Here is a 21722-nt window from a genome sequence, read left to right as displayed (position 1 = left end):
AACAATGAAAATATGTTATGTAAATGCATATGTACTGCAGTTTGATCCTATATCTAAAAAACTTAATCATTATCAGTTATTTTTTCAGTTGGACTGAAGCCAAAAATGAGTTTGTGAAATCGGTCTGTGAGAATAGTCAGCATATTCTTGACTGAGGATATTAGGGAAATTTGTCAAAAATATGAAAAAGAAAATGTCAAGACAGGGAAACCATTGCTAAGAAAAAAAGAATGGAAAGGCATTTTCTGAAGTGACTTAATTACCCAACATTTGAAGTGAATCTGTAGGTTATTGGTGCTGGTACTGGGAATTACATTGATCATGGGTGGTTTTACATTCAAGTATTACATGTGTCAGTGCATATATTAGTTTGCAAAGCCTTCATTACGCAGCTATTCATCGAGTATAAAAGCATCAGTTGTGCCACTGCATTATGCTGATCAGCATTGGTTAGTTGGGACAAGTAGAGAGCATCATGGGAACAGACATACACTAGGATTAATTTATTTTTATATTCATTCATGTTTCATCCCAGTTACAAGGAACATTGTGTGGTCAGTGTGTTATTATGGAAATCATGATCATTTCACTAGGCCTACCATTATTCAGCAAATGAAGATTTGTCATACTGAATTGGCGCTTGATCAGACATATGCTTATACTATCTCTAATTTATATTTGTCCTAAAGTTGTGTTTATTTATGTTCAGTTTTAAGCTCATGCAGTGAGTTTTCGTTTTGATGTATGAGCTCTTAATCTGTGTTCTATATACCATGACTTTAGACTTGATTCTTAATTCTAGTGCTTTTAGCGGTTGATTTTTTATGCAAGTAACAATATAGTTGTTTCAAGTCATTTCTTCTCCTGGAGTACTTGTTTCATTTGTTATGCTCTGAGAATATTATGTTGTGAAAGCTGTTAAAGTTTTTTAAATGTTTTTGTTAATGTTTGAATGATATGCAAATTTGTTACATTGGTGATGAATGTGATATATGTGTTTCACTTGGGTTTTGGTTATTTCACAGCAAAGCAATGCAAGTGTTTTGTCTTTTTTTCAGGGCACAAGCACTTAAGATTAATGAGAGTCCTACAGTTTCACTTATGTTTAGTAAGTTAATATGTGGAGTATCAGTTTTGAGAAAGTTAACCCAAGGTTTAGCTATAACAAGTGTTACTTTGTAACATTTCCACATATTATACCAGTGCTTTACAAATGCTCTCAAGATGTGTGACAGTAAACTGCCACTAGTCTGGCTCTGGTGTACTTGTGGTGAATCTTATGGACAGTTCCTACTGGCCCTTGATAATGCTTTAATTTTATTGGAAAGTTTTCATGGCCCTGAAAATCCTTGAAAAAGAGTTTATTGTGTTGAATATCATGCATTGCAATTATGTTTGATAAGGACTGATGAGCTACCAAATTAGTATTCATTGATTGCCACACAAAGGTGTATACTGGTACATTAAGTGAATGGTCTTTGTGGAAACATAAGGTGTTATGTCCTTGGAAATCACGTTCATTCCATTGATGGGAATCCTGATTGACCATTACTTTCTTCTGATATTAAGAGACCATAGTATTCATGCCGCCTAAGTGGGAGGCAAGTGGAATAGTAGTGGTAAACTTACAACCCTGAGATGTGCCCATGGTCAGTTGGTGGCTTGCCACTGAGCACCAAACTTTCAGATTAAATGAAAATTTTTGAGTAGCTGATACTACATGTGTAAGACAATGTAGTCCATGTAATAATTCTTCATTATTAAAGGTCCATTTAGCATTAAATCCCAGATCACATTGTCCTGAGTGGATTGTCAGTGCAGGCTTCTATCAAAACTTGCTACAATTGTCTCTGCGGTATCATTTGAAATAACCAATAAATATGCCATTATTCTGTAAATTGTCTACTTGTCTAAACTTTTTCAAAGTGTATGTGATGACATTGTAATGCATAGGAGTAATTTTGTGCAAGGTAACATGTGGCAATATCAAAATTAGATGGGCTCGCTCTCAGTCAGATAAAGCCTTTGTCTGGCAGCAGTATATTATGACAGAAGGGGATTCTGGGTTGAATTACACCACATGTACATGACAGGGCGGTTTTTTACACCCATAAAACCAGCAGCTATGATATTAGAGGATTAATTTATTTACTGAATTGGTGTTTTACGCCGTACTCAAGAATATTTCACTTATACAATGGCGGCCAGCCTTGTGGTGGGAAACCCACAACCATCTGCTGGATGTTGACAGATCATCCTACTTATGGCCAAAGAGGAATTCAGCATGAACTGGACTTGAACGGCGTTGATGTGAGACACTTGGGTCATTGCTTACCCCCTCTACCATGGCAGCCCTGATATAAGAGGAGAATATGTGAGCATGGTGTTAAACACCAATCAGATCAATAAAATCAGTTGTGTAAAGTAACAGCTGTTTCATGAACAGTATCACTGTAGATACCAAACCATCCAGTCAGCAGTAACCATTGCTTTATTCACAGCATCACTTGTAAGTACCATGTCACCGGAATACAAACCTATGTACAGTTACATCAGACCAATCAATAAGCTTTTCTTCGAAGTTCTATGAAATACTGTAGGTGTGAAAGAAAGCACAAATCACTAGCACAGTGAAATCAAACTTGCTGCATTTTACATTTATTCTGTTATTTCCCTGTGTATATGAAATAAGTTTGAATCTGAAAACTGGTAAGCTAGCACAAGTTCGTACTATCCTTTAAAGTTTGATAGTCATCGAAAGAAATCCCTTCAACTTTCTTGAACAATACATACAAAATATAGGGAATTTCTTAATTTAAAGCTGTTATCAAGGCAAAGTAGAAACTGCAATAAAGCCCATCCATTATGCGTGTTATGACTATATTCAAATAACCACAGAGAAAGTGTGCAGAATGTAGTTGTGAGCAGCGGCATTGTTCATCATCACTCAGCTAGGTCACATATTCAAAACACTCACATAAATGCTGCACAACATATTCAAATTCATGTTTGTCTCCACACATGTATCTTATTTCATTTCAATGCTGTACAAATGATTAATTACACTATAATGTTTTGGACCAACAGTATCAAATAGTGAGATATACAAATGTTTATATACACTGAATTTTAGGACAATCACTATCAAACCCATCCTATTTAAACAGAAGTGTTAATGATAAAGAAAGCACAAATACCTGGGTTATTATAATGATATTTTACATTGTGCCAAAAAAAACAAAAAAAACAAAAAAACAAAAACAGATTAGAGAACCCTTGAGAGCAAGACTGATGTGTGTCTATGTACATTTACATACAAAATGAATTCCTTAAGATTTTCCATTCTTATGAGAAAATAAATGTTTCTGGAGAAAGGGACTGTTAAAAGTTTGGTGATGCAAAACAACAGAACTATAAAAGAAGGTCACGCAGAGAATAGTTAAATAGCATACTTGCTCCATAATGTCTGCAATCTTGACAAAAAGAAAGAACAATTAACAGAATAACCAGTCAAGTTGAAAAACAGCCGTCTTTTTATGTTTTTACACATTAACCATTATGAACATTCACCTAAACTACATGTACAAACATAAAACTGACGATAATGATATATTTTTTTTATACTAAAGTAAGTGTCGGAGAACAGCAAACACCTGTATTCAGGGCAAAATGTGAAACTTACAAGCTGATAACTGTATCACCTCTAACGTACAATGCAAATACATCAAATAAACAGTGGATATGATAAGAGAAAACAACAAATTAGAATTGGCAGCAAAGCTACCAAAGAGACACATGAATGCAAAACTTCAGTTCAATGCATTAAGAACTGAAATTGTGAATTTGGTATTTACAGTAAGTAATATGCCCACAGAGCATCAGCTATGGAACATCCTTGCATCATTGTGCTGTATATGCATTTTTAAATACCAACCCTAACATTTTGTTTAACACTGATTCTTATACATAATACACTAAGTCAGGAACTCAGTAATTTAGGATAGTTAATATGCACACACCAAATCAACGATGGAATATCCCTCTCTTGTTATTCTGCTCTACATGTGAGCAAATCCAGAGCTCAATACATGCAGCACTTTTTTAGAAACCACCCCTAACATTTTAACATAGCTTTATCTATTATTGGACACCTGCGCCAACACACTGGGTACAACATAAGCTACGCCAGTACTTCATACAGGTGAGCTAAAAACAGAAGTGTCATGCGTGTAGCCCTTACAATGGATACATGTTTATGAACCTAACTGGTTCACAGTCTCTTCTGTCACGGTCACTCATTTTCTCATAAATACAACAACTTGACATATGTTTCCTTGTTACAATTTCCTGCAATAACATCTAGCATTGATTTGTAATGTGGCATAATTGGAGGGTATCATTCTTAATGCAGAAAACCAAACTTAAATCTCTGATCACCTGCCAGAATTTGGCTTGCCAGCTTGCCGCCTATAGAAAAGCAAGTAGCTGTTCTCTCGTATCTCCTTTGTCGTGAGTTCATAGTCCATGTTGACCTCAGTGACAATTTCGTCGTCAAACTTGTGCCAAGAGCCGTCCTCACTCCTGCAGTAGGCAATGTAATGTCCATAGCTCGTACTCTCACCTCCCAGGTGTGCACATAGTGCATACAGGTCATACCTGTAATTCTGGACGGCTGTCATGTCTTCACGATTCGTCACTGTGTCAAATATGAAACTAGTGAGATCAAGATTCTTTAGTGGGATGCGCACAGGTGCTCTGATTTTACGGACATCACCCACATGCATATTCATCATAAAACGCATTACCTGGATGACAAGGCACTCGGGAAGTTGGCGCAGCAAACACCTGTGCTGGGCATCTCGTAGGCGTATCCTTCGTGGTGGAGAAATCTGGGGCATCCTTCCATTGGTACCCTGAGACATGGGGGTGGATGTGCGGACTTGGACATCCTGGTACCCACTATCATTACTTGATGCCCGATTCATGTTTGGAATGGGAGAGAGTACTGAAAAGTCTCCGTCTGAAGCCCCTATGGCTGAGTCCCTGAGACTGCTTTTTCTCTGGGTTGGGTATGGCCTGAAGTTGGGAAGCTGAGGTGGAGGTGTGTGCACGACAGGAGTCGTAGGATACACTGGCCGTGGGCCATTGTCACACATGGAGCACTGTAAGCCTTCTGGTCCTATCAAGTGTTCAATGTTACAAAACTTGGTAAAACAGTCTTCCAGGTACACTAGTCCAGATAATTCCCTTGGGGCCACAATAGGAACTGGGAGTGTTATGAAGGTCTGTGTGTGAACAGATATGTGATTATCTGTCATGCAATGGACTGCATCAACAAGCTGCCCAGCAAACAAATCATCCACTATTGATATGTTTTCCTGCTTGTAAGTCAACCATTCTAGATCAGAGAGGCGCTGAATTGGCTCAGCATAACTCTCGTTCTGCAAACCATTGGCTAAATCAATCTGAAAACACCAACAGAAAGCATACATGTATATGTAACTAAAAAAAAATCCTGCTCACGTCTGTATATATATATATATATATATATATATATGTATATATATATATATATATATATATATATATATATATATATATTATGGATGTAAACTGATCAGTGTTAAACTAAATAACAGAATTCAGTTACAGCCTTATGAAAATTTATCTGATCAGTGTTTATTGTACTGCTCTAACTTTTTTGACTTACAGTATGTCATGGGAGTTAGAAAAAAATGGACCATTTGAAATTTGTACATTTTTTCACATTTTGAATGTTCATTTTCTTATTCCTCTCACTTGAAGACGAAAACAACTTTGAATCCTAAATCCTGTATTTCACCTGAACGTTGATATGTTTTTCAGAAGCAAATAGAGGCCATAAACTGATACTTTTGACGCCAACAATTAAATTGTGCTGTGGGTAAATTCTACTGCTGTGGGAGAATTAAGGAGAATGTGTCACACGAAATATGCTACACTTTAAGTAAAAAGCAGTACCTTAAATTTGGCAAGAAGTGTAACTAACTGTGAGCCAAGGTGGTTATGTTTTCTTAGTTCCCCCTGAATAGGGGGATTAACTTTCTGAGGGGAATCTGCTAAATGTTTACTGCCCCATGCTACCATTAGTCTGTAAACTGTACACAACTTTTTGAGCAGAACTCTGCCTTTGCAGACAGTGTGGGCCTTATATACAAGTTAACAAAAACAACAGCCTGAACCACCCTACTGAGATGGTGCTACTGGGTAAGGGGTTTATAAATCCATTCCAGCAAGTTTTGTTCAGAACTGTTGAGATAAAACCCCTATATACACTTTCATGGAGAACTATAATTTTTTAAAATGTTGTATGTTGCTCAGTTCACATTTTGATGGAGACAGGGCAGATCTTCATAAAAATATAAACTTGCAAACAAAGATATTCGTTGAGATATTTTGTTCATTTTTTCACTTTCTGAATTTGAGAGTCATGAAGTGGAATACTTTTAGTTCTCAACATAATGCTAGAAAGTTTGGCACCCAGGTAGCTGAATACTTAATATAAAATACAGTCCCACAAATTTGGGTGTCTTCTCTGGTTTTCAACATAGTTGTAAAGGTATTTCAAAGCTTTCAAAAAAGTTTAAATGATCACTAAAAAAAATCTAAGATGAATATTAAAATCTGTGAGACTGTTTTTTGTTTTAACAGCATAATATGAACTTGGGTAAAAAAAGTCTGAAAATGTTTCAAAACTGGTGAAATAAGGGCGTACTGAAAACAACTCAATTTTCAACTTTTAGTATTATCTCTTTATCTTTACTAATATGAAAGTCAGATTAATTTTGGAACCTTTCAACTTTCGGAATATACTTAATTCAAGAATATTCAATCGATATTTTGCGCTACACAAGAAATAACTATACATAGCACTGAGTTAAATGCAAGCAATTTGTCCAAAGTTTTCTTCAACTGTAGTTATTTTTTGCATACTATAATAAAATTCACAAAGCTTCACAAACCTCTCTTCTGCAGGCATATTTCAATTCCTGAATCCGCTTAGCGTTTAAGTCACCATACACAAACTTCAGCATTGCCAGTGTGGCACTGTCAAATCTGTCAGCGCTGATCCTCTTGGGATTTCCAACTGTTTAAGGAATCAACAAAAAAAAAAAAGAATTTTTCTTAAAGAAAAAAATCATGCTGAACAAGAAAAAACAGTACGTTACAACTGCAATGATACATGTAGTTGTACTATCATTCACATTAGCACATCCTATTTCTTTTTCTGTCACAATTTAGACTATGTTACTGTAAGTGATACACATCACTCTACATGCTTTAATGGCAGAATCAGCAAACAATTCTGTATCGCATCAAACTTGTTTTCAACGTCAATTTCTGACACTATTCACAGAAAACTATCAAACCTCCAAGAATTGGAAGGTAGACATACACTTTCTTTGCATATAAGAAATTACACGCTTACTCAAAGAAACTGTAGTTTTTGTTCTCTCTTTAAACTAACAGGTAGTGGTGCACTATGAAGTCATCCAACTCAACCATAAAATGCATTCACTCTCCCAGAAACTAGCCAAATGCATTATGTGCATAGTGTGAAAGTGAGGGTTTTGAGGAGTCATGTGCCAGTAGAATAAAGCCTGTTGTGTTGCTGTCTGTATGACTATTAACAACTGCACATTTTAACATCAAAAACATTAAATCACCAGCAATGGGATAGTCTGAAGTCTGAAGTGGGGCGTATTACGCCATTTCAATGATGCTCGACATTCCACTGTGCCATCAACAGCGCGTTGTCACAATGGGTAGACACAATATGTCACAGATGAAACCATTACATGCAACATGTTTGACGTCGCACAACATAAGACTTGTGACGTGCAAGTCCTAATTCACACTAGCGCCACCTTTTGTGGGAAGAAAACTCACCGTTATCCCATTAATGTAAATGCATGTATGTAGTTGATTACTGTTCTTTGTGATACTCATACACACACAAGAGTTTTTAAAGTCATGGATTTACCACACACAAAATAATTATTGCGCATCGCCTAGTTACATGCACATGTTGGTCTCACCTTCTTTCCCTCTTCGGTTCTTATTGAGGACTGAATGCACTGTTGACAACAGCCACATAAGGAATTCCCCGGCATCTTGTTGAATCTGGCGGTGACCCAGAGGAACTACTGGTGATCCTGGCAAATATGATGCTGCTTGCTGGAGGGCCACGGGATCAAGAGCTGCGATGTCACTTGTGCCAGGTGAAGTATTACAGTACCGAAGCAGTTCTGTTAAAGCACTAATAAATGCTGACTCAGCCACACTGCAGCTGGCTTCTTCGTAAGCCTCTGTTGAGAGACGGTCAAGCAAGTGAGGAGTTCTTGCCAAACACTGCAGGACACAATTCATAAAACACAAATTCTGCCCCTCATTCTTCAGCCCTGGGGGAACTTTAACGTACGGATTGATTCCAAAAACAGACAGCACCTTAGACTTTAGTGACAGGTTGTGGTCAATAGAGTGTCTTAGTTGTTTCCTTGCTGTGGGGCTCTGAGAGACACTGGATGCGTTGTCAGAGGATATGGCCTTTGTCGGAAGGGGAGTGTTATTAATGGTTATTCCTCGGAGATTCCCAACACTACCAGTCCCAGCTACCCTACCAGAAACACCTGCACCTGGTGCACGCTTGCTGTAAACTTCTGGTGTCACCTGGTGAAGACCTTTGCCTCTCCAACGAACAGTAACCTGAGGGTTTTCTCGACCTGGGTCAGTGGAGTTAGAATTTAGCTGGGCATGGTTTCTGTTCAATCTGGATGATGCTACCTTGCCACTTTCACTCTGAGGAATGAACACTGAAAATGCAGTGGACAGTTTCTGCATCATTCTAGCCATGAAGTTTGGCTGTTGAGGAGGGCATTGATAGCCATGTTGTTGGGTGGATAGTCGCTGGTCTCGGTGAATACTCTCTTGGTGCTGTTGGTATTCATCCCAACGTGTTTGTAGGGCTGTCCACCACTGATGCAGACTAACTCGATTAAAAAACTGGGTCACAATCAATGTTGTTATGGTGAGGGTCACAAGTACAAATGGGAAATGGTCACACAGGTAGATGATCACGCATAGACATGTGAGCACAGCTACTTCATACAGCCAGACAGTCCTCCTCTCTGCTTCAGTTCTAAAATTGACACATATAAAACACCAGATAAACCAATTTCATCCTTCTTTATTACTGGCAAACAATATGGCAATTGAGAAAATTCAAAAATTCATGAAGTAAATTTCATGGGCACTTAAACATTTCTGCCATATGCAAGAACTTTTCAGTGGTACACACTGATAGAGGTCAGGTTTACTGATGGAAACCCCTTAAGAAAATCACCCCCTACTGCCAAATGTGAAAGTCCAAAAAATAACCTTGTTTGTTTCTGCAGTGTGTCCAGCTTTCATTTTCCTAATATCTCCCAGGTTAAAAGTGCTGGGGAGCTGTAAAGATGAGGTTGTTTTTTTTGGGGGGGTTATGATGGTACAGGATTATGAATGTAGATTCAATTCACTGAAAAATCTGCACACTCTCTCAAACATTTCGGAAGGAAGGAAAACAAGAACATGTTTGATTTCACCTGTCCACTTAAACAAGTGTTGGCTACAAGTTGTCCAAACTGTCCATGTTGCAAACCTTTTCACTGAAATTTCATACGGCTCATTAACATATAGTGCATGCAACTAAATGGAGTATCAAATCTTCAACTAAAGAGAAGTGACGTTCTACAAAACTGCTTGATGGTGTCATAAGTACAAAACTTCCCCTTGCTGACATTTCGGACATGCTGTACAGATCATCCATTGTCGTTTAATTCCATGTATATTCCCAACTTATCTTTTACCTCTTCACCTGCTGGCCACTGCTGCACGCGAGTGAAGTGCCACTCACATGGCGGAGAAGAAGTTTGATATTTATCTTCGGTTTTCTTTTTAAAAAAGATAGGCCAACAATCAAACAATATGTGGGCTTTACTAAGAATACATGTAGGAACATTTAGAGTAATGTTTGATAGAGCGCTCCAAGCGCGTCAATGCAATCTTGCCTACCTCCGGGTTAAAGCATTCTAGTAAGGCAGGGCTAGATTTTAAAGGCTAGCCCTAGAATTGTGCTAGGATGGATTCATTGTTATGATGAAGGTCAGAATTTTAAAATGGTACACTGAATCCATCTAGATGGACTGAACAGGGCCCAGTTTCACGAAACTCTTTGAACGTTATGAGCACGCAAGCTCTCTTAACGCTACAGGCTCGCAACTACCACGACGACGTAATGCCTACAGTGCTGGCTACCGTGGTAGTTAAGTGTACATAACGTTAACAGTGCTTCGTGAAACTGGGCCCAGGTTCTTCTCTTACAAAACTGCATCACTACAGTAGGCCCACTGGTTTCAGGATTGGTAAGTACAATTGAGCATAGAAGCCTACCATAAACTCTTTGTTTCAAACTTCCATTATTCTCTACACACGGTAAGACTTGTGGTTCTTATACTTACGTGACATCCTTTAATGTTGTTTTCACAACAATATCAACAAAGATAAAGAAGGCTAAATCTATCGTAGAGTCCCACAGCAACTGGTAAACCGCTGAAAAAAGGTCCGACAAAATCATTCTCGTCTTTTAAAGCATAGGTATTGCATTCACTAAAACTAATTGATGTCCGTTTCCTGAATATATCATTTTCTGGCCAAAGTTCATGGTTCCCAGTCGGAAAATGAAAACTCTCTATACGTTGCAGCCAGTTTTCAAATTTGGGACTCAAAATGGCGCTTTTTTCCGGACATGCGCGCAACAGCGGAAGTCGAAGCTGGCAGATCGTATTTCCACATTTTCGGATCTGACTTGTTCGGGAATGGTGGCCTGATTTAGAACTTGGCACAAACAAAGTAAGTTTAATAGAATTTGGTTTGATACACAAATGTGTTATCGTGTTTCGCAAGTCTTTGAACGTCAATCTTAATTACAATCATATCAAGACTGCTTTTCAGGGAGGCGTGAGCTTATCAGAAGTTTCTGACGATCAACGTTACCAGATTACGGACAGTGTCACTGTCAGAACTCACATTCACATATCTTCATAATCTTGTGCGACTTTGAATTACACGGTCATGTTACATGATGGACTTACACATATTTGAACTGTTGTACTGTTATACGACTTTTGCAATAAAAGCAACATTTTTCTTCAAAGGGAATTACACTAGTCTTCTTGTACTTATAGTCCATCTTCATGTAGATCAGTACCGGTATGTTATTTCAAAATTTTGACAATCATCGTAATGCAGAATGTCATGGAATTTTAAAATAGCACAATGAGTCCATCAAGACGGACTAGTCTTACAGTAAACTTACTACATGTAGCCCCAAATGTAAGACCATTGAGATATTTTTATTCAGCTTGCATGTGTTGCACAAGTCTGTATATGTTTACCCTTAGTTTAGCACAACTGAACTATACAGAATGGGTCACGATACCTGCTTTTCTAGTTGTGGGAATGTTTTGCAGGAACAGTTATGTAGGCCTGTTCACCTCCATTTAACAGACAACTTTACTGGTAATTTCTCAAAATTATATTTACGTGGTGGGCCCGCCACTATTAAATTTCATGTAGAAAATAAACTTAAAAAATAACATTTATAAGTATTAATGTTTGTATCTGCCAGAATACAGTGTAAATATGAAAGGGTAGAGTGAGTATCAGTTTATATGCAGACATTTTATGTTTTTCAACAAGATATACAAATTTCGTTCATATCAGGACATTGCAGAGTATCTTGATGAATAGGGCTTAAGCAGGTTCCGTTTTTCATGAAAGGCAGAAGTTTCAGGAATGGCGTATATGCCCACCGCCTAGGTTTGTTTGGAAGTATATATTCCTGTCAGGAAATAGACATGCAAACTTCTTTGAAGTCTTTCAGAGACATTTTATTGTAATGGGTATTTGAGTTAATAGTTTATTTAGATTACAGAAGGCATTTACCATTTGTAAATTGCTGTGTTTAATATTCTCCAATCCAGCATGACCATAAGGAACACACTTGAATTGAGGAACCACTTTTTGCAGCACTGGTTAAGATGATAATTGCTTTAACCCAAGAGCCAAAGTAATAATGTTAGATATGATTGCAGTTACAACAGTACTTAATAATCATGACGAAAACCATGCTTAAAGCTGTTAGATAGAGGGTAGGGATGATAATTAAGTGGTTTTGCTTTGAGCTTGTCATACAGAATTAGAAAATTTTTTTATTCATATTACATGGCATAGCACAACTGGAATATTGAAAAAACCCAATGTCAAATATGTCTCATGCAGTGAATGTTAATCTGGTCTTGCCAAACATCTCTGCTGGGTATTACTGAACAAACAATGTGGCTTAAATCAGAAAGTTACCAATATAATCTGATTACCCTCTTTTGTTCTCTAAAAGTATATGAATTGAGCTTTTGGGCTCTCAATGGTTTTAAAAATAAATACATATATTATAAGTTTATATTGTTTAGTCCCTTGGTATTGGTTTATTATTTACCAAGCCTAATTCTATATTATGTCTGTGTGTTACTATAGTCTGAGTTGTTATTTCAAGAATCTTACCCTATAAATACTGTGAGATCAGTTGAACCTTCAAAATATTTCCATTTAGTTGGTATAGGGTCAAGCTGTTGTACATGCAGTTTTGACAAGGTGAGCATTGCTTTTAATATAGCATATGCATTTGAAATTATCAGCTATCATCACTTATGTATCTAAATACAGTCTGTAAATTTAAATTGTATGTCATTTGAATGTATAAGATTTTTTTATTTTCTATTGCAAAGCGTGACATGTCACATTTTTGCATTATAGATGTATCACTGAATGTTAGTTTAATACATGTGGTTACCCCTAACATAAATTGCTTCCCATTCATTGAGAGTGCTCAAACCTGTTTTTAGACATAATGTGTTGATTTTACGTAATTCAAATTAAGGTTTCTGGGATAATTTGCTCATAAATACAACACATTATGTTAATAAGATAGGTTGAATTAATGCATTCCATTGCATTCTGGGATTGATCTCTGATAGCTTTACATTCTTTAGATGTATTTTAAAAAGTTAAGTGCAGTCAAATGTTTGGATTTTGATTGGTGTTTTACGCAGGACCCACTACACTAAAAGTATGCCATCATAGATATATGAAGTTTGTAGAAACTGTGGTCGGTTAGGTGAGTCTCTTGCTGAGACATAATAGGTGAACAAGTTCAGCTGTGTGATTGTCGGGTGAAATAACAGGACCGACAAAAGTAGATAGTCCACTCATTACTCTGATAGATGCCTCTTTCTGTGGTTTCCCCCTTACCAAACTGATACAGGCGGAACATTGTAATACAACAATGGCTCTCTAATTCATGCAGTAAGGATTTTGTGTCATGAAAACTTTCACAGCTCACTTTCTGTCTGACTGCACTTGGATATCTGTGTTGTAATCAACAAGCAATCACTAATTTCTACCTGTTTTTTTTTTCAAAGAGTTCAGATAAATATATTATACAAGATCATGGCAACTTCCTGGAATGGGACAGGTCCCACTGCCCTAATGGTTAAGGTAAAAATCAAAGAGAGTGCTACATGATAAGAGATAAGGGGTCTTTTAATGCAGGGCATACATTTTCGCATTATGCTTACATTTTTGTTCTCCATTGAAGGACACTTAAACCCAGATTATGGTTTTAAGGGAAATGAAGAAAGTTGAAGAAAAAAATATTTTTTAGGCATATTTAATATTTCTTAGTAACTTCTGTATTTCATGCATATTTTCCATCAAAGGTTGGGAATTTTAGGAACTCGAGTCTTAGATGAACTCACTGTAAAAGTGGGATATGCTTTTCCCTCCTCACAAACAGTGGTTTTGACATCTACATGCATCACCACTGACCTCATGACTACAGGTTACTGTATCTTTTTCTGGTCTTAGGAAAACTGGTTTAAAGCCATTTTTATGTTTTAGACAAATGCTGAGGTTTTTTCTTTTTTTGTTCTTCAGTATGGTAAGACATCCAAATTTGCATAGTAGTAGAACATTTCAATGTTTCTTTTTTTGTTCTTCAGTATGGTAAGACATCCAAATTTGCATAGTAGTAGAACATTTCAATGACTATAAGACCGCCAAAAACATTAGATTCCCTAGCTGATCTTCAGCTAGAGAGGTCTATTCTTTCCCTCTGTCCGCTTCACAATAAATATCATTCTATTCCCTGCTGTATATTCTAAATTTCATATACCATGTGAGTTGACTATTACATGTTATTGTAGGCATTCTGAATATTCTTTGCCTATATACATATATATAGCTGTGTACAATATAAATGTAGACATCAGATTTAGTGTACAGAGATTAGCTTTCTGTCAGTTTTCACGTCAGTTTTAGTCTCTATTAAGCTGTTTTCCCCTCATAGCTTTCAGCTGTAAAATGGCGAGAGCAGATACGATGGTTTTTGACTGGTACAAAATTTTCATGTCTTGTACTCTAAATTCATGCGTTCCTGAGAGTCAAATCGTGTGGAGACTTTCATTACAGGGTTCTTCATGAACCTGTTTTAACAACCGTTTGCAGAACAGCAAACCATTTTGTGGCGAAGCTCTGACAGCTAATACAGGTTGGACTTGTAATACGTAATTAAGCAGAGATTACCGAGTGTTGGCAGAAAAAAAAATGCATAAAAGCAGCCTCATTGTCTAGTGATTTTAAGTGCTTTATTACTCGGATTAATATTCTTTTTTAAATATTGTTTTAAATTGAATTTAACAATATATGAAGTGGTAGCTAATTATGGGGCAATAATAAATCTGACACTAATCCTTTAAGCCCTATGTATGTTTAAAAGGTATGCTTATGAAGGTAATCTTTGAGAGCATTTGCATTTATTTAGTTCATGACATGTTTTGACACGTATGAGTACAAAAAATGTTCCGTCTTATGGGATAAAAATGCTTTTAATGGTAAGGGAGGAGCTAAAGGCCAGTGAGGCTACTGAGGTAGGCAATAGATTGTACACGCTTTAACAGCACGCAAACAGGATGGTGTTTATAGGCATACTAAGGTCAACCTGATTCACATCTGGTGTCAATTTAAAAATCTCCTGCGTGTGTTCAGGCAATATGAATAAAGAGACATTCTAGTTACAAGATAGTAATAATGCTGAGAAATCAAAATAACTGTTTTCTGCCTAATCAGCCAATATCAGCTTAAACAAAAAGCTCATTTGAAATACTTCTGTTTTAATAAAAGAGAGTACCAGTACATTTGAAGATATGGATACGTTCCCCAGTTAATTTGTCCAGGACAATTACTTACTTAAATATGTATATGGTAGGTATTAAGTCTCAGGTTTTTGACACAAATGCTCAAAGTTATAATACAAATAAATGTGAATAGGATAAATGTACCTGTTTGTAACACATTTGTATGCTGTAAGACTAGCAGTAACATGCATGTAATAAATGTGTGATCAGCATGTATGCACACAGTACATATACATATCCACAGGGACAGATGAAAGAGAAATGTAAGCTTGAGGGGATGGCAAAGCCCCTCATAGTGTGGGATATGGAACAAAATGCTATCTGATATGTAAGCCATGTCAGCGTCTTTTTCCATGTTAAAGACAGGGGCACAGGCAACAGAGCTGTTCTGCTATGGCTCTGTGCCTGTTTAGAATCTGATAAAGAGTACATTAATTTAACATGGACATTCAGTCAGTTGTCTTCAATATTTGTGTATTCAAAAATTGTAATTTTGAAGTACCTGTGTGTGTTGGTTGGATCTAGGACTCCTCAGGCTGTTTTTTTTCTACCCAAACTGGCCAATTTGATAAACTAAAACCATATATCAGTAACTTTTGTTAGCCTGAGACGATTACCTGGGTAGTTCCAGATTAATCTTGAGATTTTGTATTCTACTCGGCTAATCCTGAAATAGAAAGTCATTGTGACATTTATTTCAGCTTAGCATTTGGAGAGCAGCAGCATTAACGTTATGTAAGGAATAAATTTGCTGATTTTGAAAGGTACCATCAAAAAATATTCAGATAGTCATGATTATGTGTATTATTGTACGATAGCATTTTAGGATCTCAGTGTGTTGCACTGTTGAAATCAGTCTCGAAGTTTAATTCTTATTCTTTGCTTTTTCTTTTTTTTTCAGGGTAACATTTCGACCCCATCACGAAACACACCATCAACAAGTCAGATAACCAGTTTTTTCGATCAAGATGGCTGACGATGCGGGCCACAAAGCCATGTTGTACTACTTGGAAATCCTGATGAACTCACCTGCTCCTCTTACAATCAGTCAACTGGCAGGTCATTTCGGAAGTCGTAGCTTCACAGCCGAAATGAGACAGTCAGCAGGAGGGAATGAAACTGGCCTGAAGAAGTTTCTTCTCAAGTACCCGTCTTTGTTTAAGGTTAATGGAAACCTTGTCAGCCTCAATGATGGAACAGCCAGCTTGGGAACTTCAGTCCGGGAAAGTAGCCCAGCGTCCCCATCCTCAAGTCTTCCAGACGTCTCTGTGGAAACGGAGGCTGTGAATTATTTTCGCAACAGAATGGTAAAGAAGAAAGAGAAGTGGGTTCACATAAAAAGTCTTGCTGGTCATCTATCACAGGCCTCTGCGGAAATACGTGAATGCGTTGGACCTCAGAATGAGTTCGAAAGTTGGCTGATGAAGCATCCTTTGATTTTTGTTATTGAAGGAGAATTGGTTGGCCTGAAGGACAACTATTTACAACTTCTCTCTGGGGCTTCGGGCACAGAAAGTTTTGATATCAGAATTCCAAACGATGCTGACAGTAGGTACCCCTCTTCTACTGATGCCAGATTCACAGGGGCATCAATGGCTAGTCCTAGAACTCCAGTCAATAGAAGGAAGCGTCCCACCTCATTACATATGGATCATCCAAACTCTGGTGCTGCAGCTATGGTTCAACGACCAGTGTCATTAGGTACCCCTTCTTCTAAAGCTGGGCCAGTGACAATGACTGCCAACGAATACAAGGCGGTCATGTTTCTGAAGAACACCATTGAGAAGAAGGTTGATATCACAATGACACAGCTTACAGGACATTTCAGTCAGGCTCCGGAGAGCCTGAGAAATACGGTGGGGTGGAGCAAGACTGACCTTGAGGCATTCATCCAACAACATGCCAACATTTTTATTTTGTTAGAAGGCGGGAAGGTCACCCTAAAAAAGAATGCTAGGCTCAATGTGATAATCACAGGCAGCCGTCCGCAAACTGTTCAACAACCCAGCATTAGCAACCGGAAAGGTCGAATTTTTCATGTTGCTAAGCTCTGGGCCATCATTGACCTTGGGCGCCATGAACACGTATTCATTGATCGCCAGATATTTGGCAAGTCAGTTGAGGACTTGGGTCATATTTTGTCGCCAGGAGAAATGGTGTGCTTTGATGCTGTTGCGGCTCCAAAAGGAAGTAGAGCAAAATGGAGGGCTTCAAAGGTGTGGAAGGAAAATGAGTCCATTGAGGAGATGATTGAAAGAGTTTCTGCAAAGCTTGATCTTAACTTGGATAAGTCTCCAAGAGATCCAATCACTCCTCTAGGGAACATTGAGGATGAGATGAAGAAGATTTTACCAGACTTTCACCTTTCGAACTCCTCGATGCTCCAGTCACCTACCGTGAATATTGGTGGGGTTAAGTACGCCTTCAATGACGCAGCTCCAAGTGGAGCTGGGGTAATACCAGTGTGGAATTTCAAACATGTGGAGCTGGAAGGGCTTAAAGATGTGGAAGATCTTGATCTGGATGACTCGCTAGACTCTGATTCCCCAAATGTTTCGATGGTTGCAGAGAGGTACTTCATGAATCGATCAGTTTTAAGTGATAGTCCCAGAGAGACGCCACGCGAGAAGAAAGGGGAGACTACTTCTGCAAATAGTAGTGACTCAAGCCTGTTGAACGGAGATGCTGTAAAGCAGGAATCAATGCGAACATCAACCCCTACAAGTGATACAACTGAAGAAAACTCGAAGACGGAACGCAAGAAGTCCTCCTGCACGATTGGCTGTCAAACCATTGTCACAGGGGAAATTCTAGCTACCCAGCTGTTCCATGAAGATCTGTAAAGCATGTTGGAATGACTATGCTTTTAATTTAGACACAATTTCTGTACCATTTTTAGGTACATTTTATGATCTTAATTGTTTCTGTAGTATCCATACCATTTATGGAAAGCATGGTGCTTACCTATCTCAAGAAGGGCTATGCTTTAGTTTTGGCATTTAGATGTTAAACTGTATTATTGATGCAATCACTAAGTGGACATATTTTTAAAAACCTTGTTGAATGGATTACTTCCATTTGTTATAAATTTTAAAAATTGCAATAAACTGACACGCAAGGCTCTGGTTTAATATTGGTATTGTTGATATTTTTTAGACATCTATTAAAATGTATGTTGACATTCTAGTTGTCCATAAACGTTCAAGGTTTCTGGTATTAAAAAAATAGCAAAATATTGTGTAATCCCATTGCTCCTGGATGATGGACTACAGTCTACTTAAATTGGAATATCACTTGTTTGCTTCCTTGAACGAGTAATTCTTGGACTTTCAGGATCCAGACTGTGATTTTAATTGTATGTCAAAAGAAATAATACATACAGTATCTAATTTATATCAGTTGTTTTCTTCAGGTTGGTAATTTACACAGAAATGTTCCATGAACTTGGTAGATTTGTGTCAGATTTTGAGTGCGTGAATTTTACATTGTACAAATGACTTGACCAAAATTGTAATGTTTCTTTTTTAAACCTTGCCTTCTACTTTAACAAACAATCATGTTTTGTGGTTTAATTATTAATCAAGGAACTCTGATGAAAAGAAAGGTGTAACCCCTTCTGATGATAAAGCTACATTTTGCATTTGTCATTCAATTTCCATTATACTAAACCTGTCTTCAGGTGTCCAGGATTTTTGTTCACTCAGTCTAGTTGACTGATTAAAAAAAAAATATGTATTAATTATCCAGAGTTAAAAACTAATTTGAACTACTTCATCAAAGCTGAGTTTTTAGGCTGAAGACTTTCTGTTATTGGAATAAAAGGCCGCAAGGGCAGAAATTTCCTCATCTTTGATTTTCCATGAAAAGAAAAACTAAGGTTAAGCAGTGATACACTGTTACCTTTTTGTATCATTATAATATTTTGGTCGATGTAACGGGAAACCAGTGCTGGTAACCCAGTACTTCCTCAAACATGGAGTTACAATAACTATTCACTCTGTCTTTAGCACAACAATAAAATGGTTTGTTTTAGCATATAGTTTATTCAAACATGAATGGGAGACTCGAGCTACACAGAAGGCTCAAATGAGAGTAGAACACATCGTTTTCCTCTGTGACGTTGCAGTAAGTGTGTACTTCATATATGTTTTATGAGCACACATACACTGATATTTGTGACCTAATAAAGGAAAGAACAAATGACTTCACAACTTTGGATCATCTTGATACAGGTGGGAAGAAGTTTTACCCATTCCCCATTCAAACCAAATGTGGTTCAGCATTTTCTGGGTACTAGCTGCATCAATTTTAATTTCAGAAAGCTGGCCTACTTTCTAAGGTAGTATCTTTTTACATTTCTTTCTTTTACTTGAGATATGATGGTATGAAAATAGAGAGGATAAAAAAAAACCCCAGCAAGATGCACTTTTTTATGGATAAATAAAATCCATTGTTGCTGAATTCTTGCAAAATATACATTTGTCAAAAATGTTAAACAGAAAAATGTCCCCCAAAAGGCTTATTACTACCATTTCATGTGGGATGATGATCCTATTGAGTTGGACTTTTAGGGCTTGGCCTGTATTTGCACTGCCAAGGATGGACAGAAATATCACTGTCTTTTGTCGGTGTTTAAAGCTGCTTTACCAAGGTACATGTATTATGCCCATTTCTGCTGACACTTGCTGTGAGGAAATTGTTGTGGCAAACCTGTTTTTGTTAGGTGGTACCTTAAAGCATAAATACAAAAGCAAAGTAGTCAGACCTTCCCCTTTGGAAGTACCTTGACTAAATAGTTTATGACCAACTTGACAGTAATGTGATGTTTGTTGGATCCAAGTGGTCATGTAAGAATGTTATGCATGTGTATTATCGTAATAAAACAGTATGCATTGATGTGTGTATGCATATATGTATATATAACTCTGTGTGTGTATACCGTGCATATTTTATCAGATAATTTGATATTAAATTTTCAAAAGCATTTAGCAGTATAGTGTTTTCATACTAGCCAATATGTCTATTTCTTTGTCAAACAGTGTGACTTTCACAAGTACATGTTTCTTTGATATAGATGGATAATACCTACAGATAACGTTGAAGTATGATAACCTGGACTGTATTTTATGTCAGTGTGGTTGACATGCATCTTAGGTAAACAGGAAATGTTTACATTTTTAGCAGAAACATTTTTGAAGTATGTTATAAGTTGACTCATTTCTTTATTTATTTTTCTTTTATTACCTTAACTTGTAATTATCATAAGGGCTCTTGTCCTTGTGTAATATTACTCACTTGTATTGTTTGATACCAGGTGTATGCTTTTTTATCAATTATCTTTTTTCAATCTGTAATAATCCTTTTGTCTTCCAGGTTGATTCGTGTTGATTAATATTTTTAAGTTCTAAAAGAGAACTCTTGTGAATGAAACTCATCTTGCCCTTCTCTTTGTTTGGCAACATTATCAGGTTTATGGTCTTTTTTTTTTTTTTATCTTCCATTTAGTTTAATGTCTTATTTGGTCAGTGCTCATCTGATTCATTTCTCTGCTCTTCATATTAAGACAGATGCCTCTTAGTGGTAAAATCCTGTTTAGAAGTTCATGGTAGCTTAGATAATGAAGAAGTTAATAAATTCTAGAGGATTCTTGAAATTTAAAATATGAGAAGTGACTTTCGATTTTTTTGGGGGGGGGGGGACTTAACTGTGATACAGATATATCTAGATTGTCAAGTGGATTGTTTTTCAGCAGCACGTGTTTCTCTCATTGATTTGTTATACGCACATGTACAAAATGAGCGGTCTTTGCTCATTGTATTTGCTGATGAATGAACATTTGTTTTGTGAAGAGATAGGTAGCCATGACTAAGCGTTCTAAAGCAAAAGCATTGCAACAAATAGTAAATGGCTTTTTACCCAAAAATAAGCTGTTAATTTTTTAAATAATAACCTGTTAGAAGTTTTGTTGTGAGCTATCTGGACCTATTTTTAATGATGTTATCTAAGCATGTTTCAATTTAGTGAGAATTTTAGTGTAATTGGCGGGTTATTCTTCTCTCAATTTTAAGTGGAGTTCATTGCTTTCATTTTTATTTATCTCTTACATGTATATTTTCATATTTTATGGCATAAATCTTTCTTCAGTGGTTTGTAGCCACAATGTTTTAATGAAGCATTGTAATTGTTATACACCCGGTTGCCTTATTGAGAGCATGCGCAATTTGTGTGAATGAATGTCATCAGCTTTGTAGTATATCTTTGTGTGTTTTAATCTTAAATTGCATGTATAGTTTACTAGCCTGTATAAATAATTTAAATTATTGCGTCAATTTATACCTATATATTTTTATGTACAGAAGCATGACATAATGCACACAATAAATAATTTGCCAA

General features: G+C 36.9%; 2 protein-coding genes across 2 annotated transcripts; one reads left to right on the top strand and one right to left on the bottom strand.

The window, feature by feature from the left end:
* Window positions 1-3278: 3278 nt before the first annotated feature.
* Window positions 3279-10787, bottom strand: LOC135471094 (uncharacterized). The gene is made up of 4 exons (XM_064750143.1): window positions 10539-10787; window positions 8079-9178; window positions 7002-7126; window positions 3279-5465 (listed from the first exon to the last, which is right to left on the bottom strand). Exons 1-4 carry the CDS (start codon window positions 10652-10654, stop codon window positions 4434-4436), a joined length of 2373 nt encoding a protein of 790 aa, XP_064606213.1. The 5' UTR covers window positions 10655-10787; the 3' UTR covers window positions 3279-4433.
* Window positions 10788-10857: 70 nt separating this feature from the next.
* Window positions 10858-21722, top strand: LOC135470538 (uncharacterized). The gene is made up of 2 exons (XM_064749542.1): window positions 10858-10929; window positions 16231-21722. Exon 2 carries the CDS (start codon window positions 16298-16300, stop codon window positions 18170-18172), a length of 1875 nt encoding a protein of 624 aa, XP_064605612.1. The 5' UTR covers window positions 10858-10929; window positions 16231-16297; the 3' UTR covers window positions 18173-21722.

The sequence above is a fragment of the Liolophura sinensis genome, chromosome 7, assembly GCF_032854445.1.
Source record: "Liolophura sinensis isolate JHLJ2023 chromosome 7, CUHK_Ljap_v2, whole genome shotgun sequence".
In the NCBI taxonomy this organism is placed as follows: domain Eukaryota; kingdom Metazoa; phylum Mollusca; class Polyplacophora; order Chitonida; family Chitonidae; genus Liolophura; species Liolophura sinensis.
The sequence above is the reverse complement of the archived record's forward strand: the minus strand, read 5'-3'. Positions and strand labels throughout refer to the sequence as shown.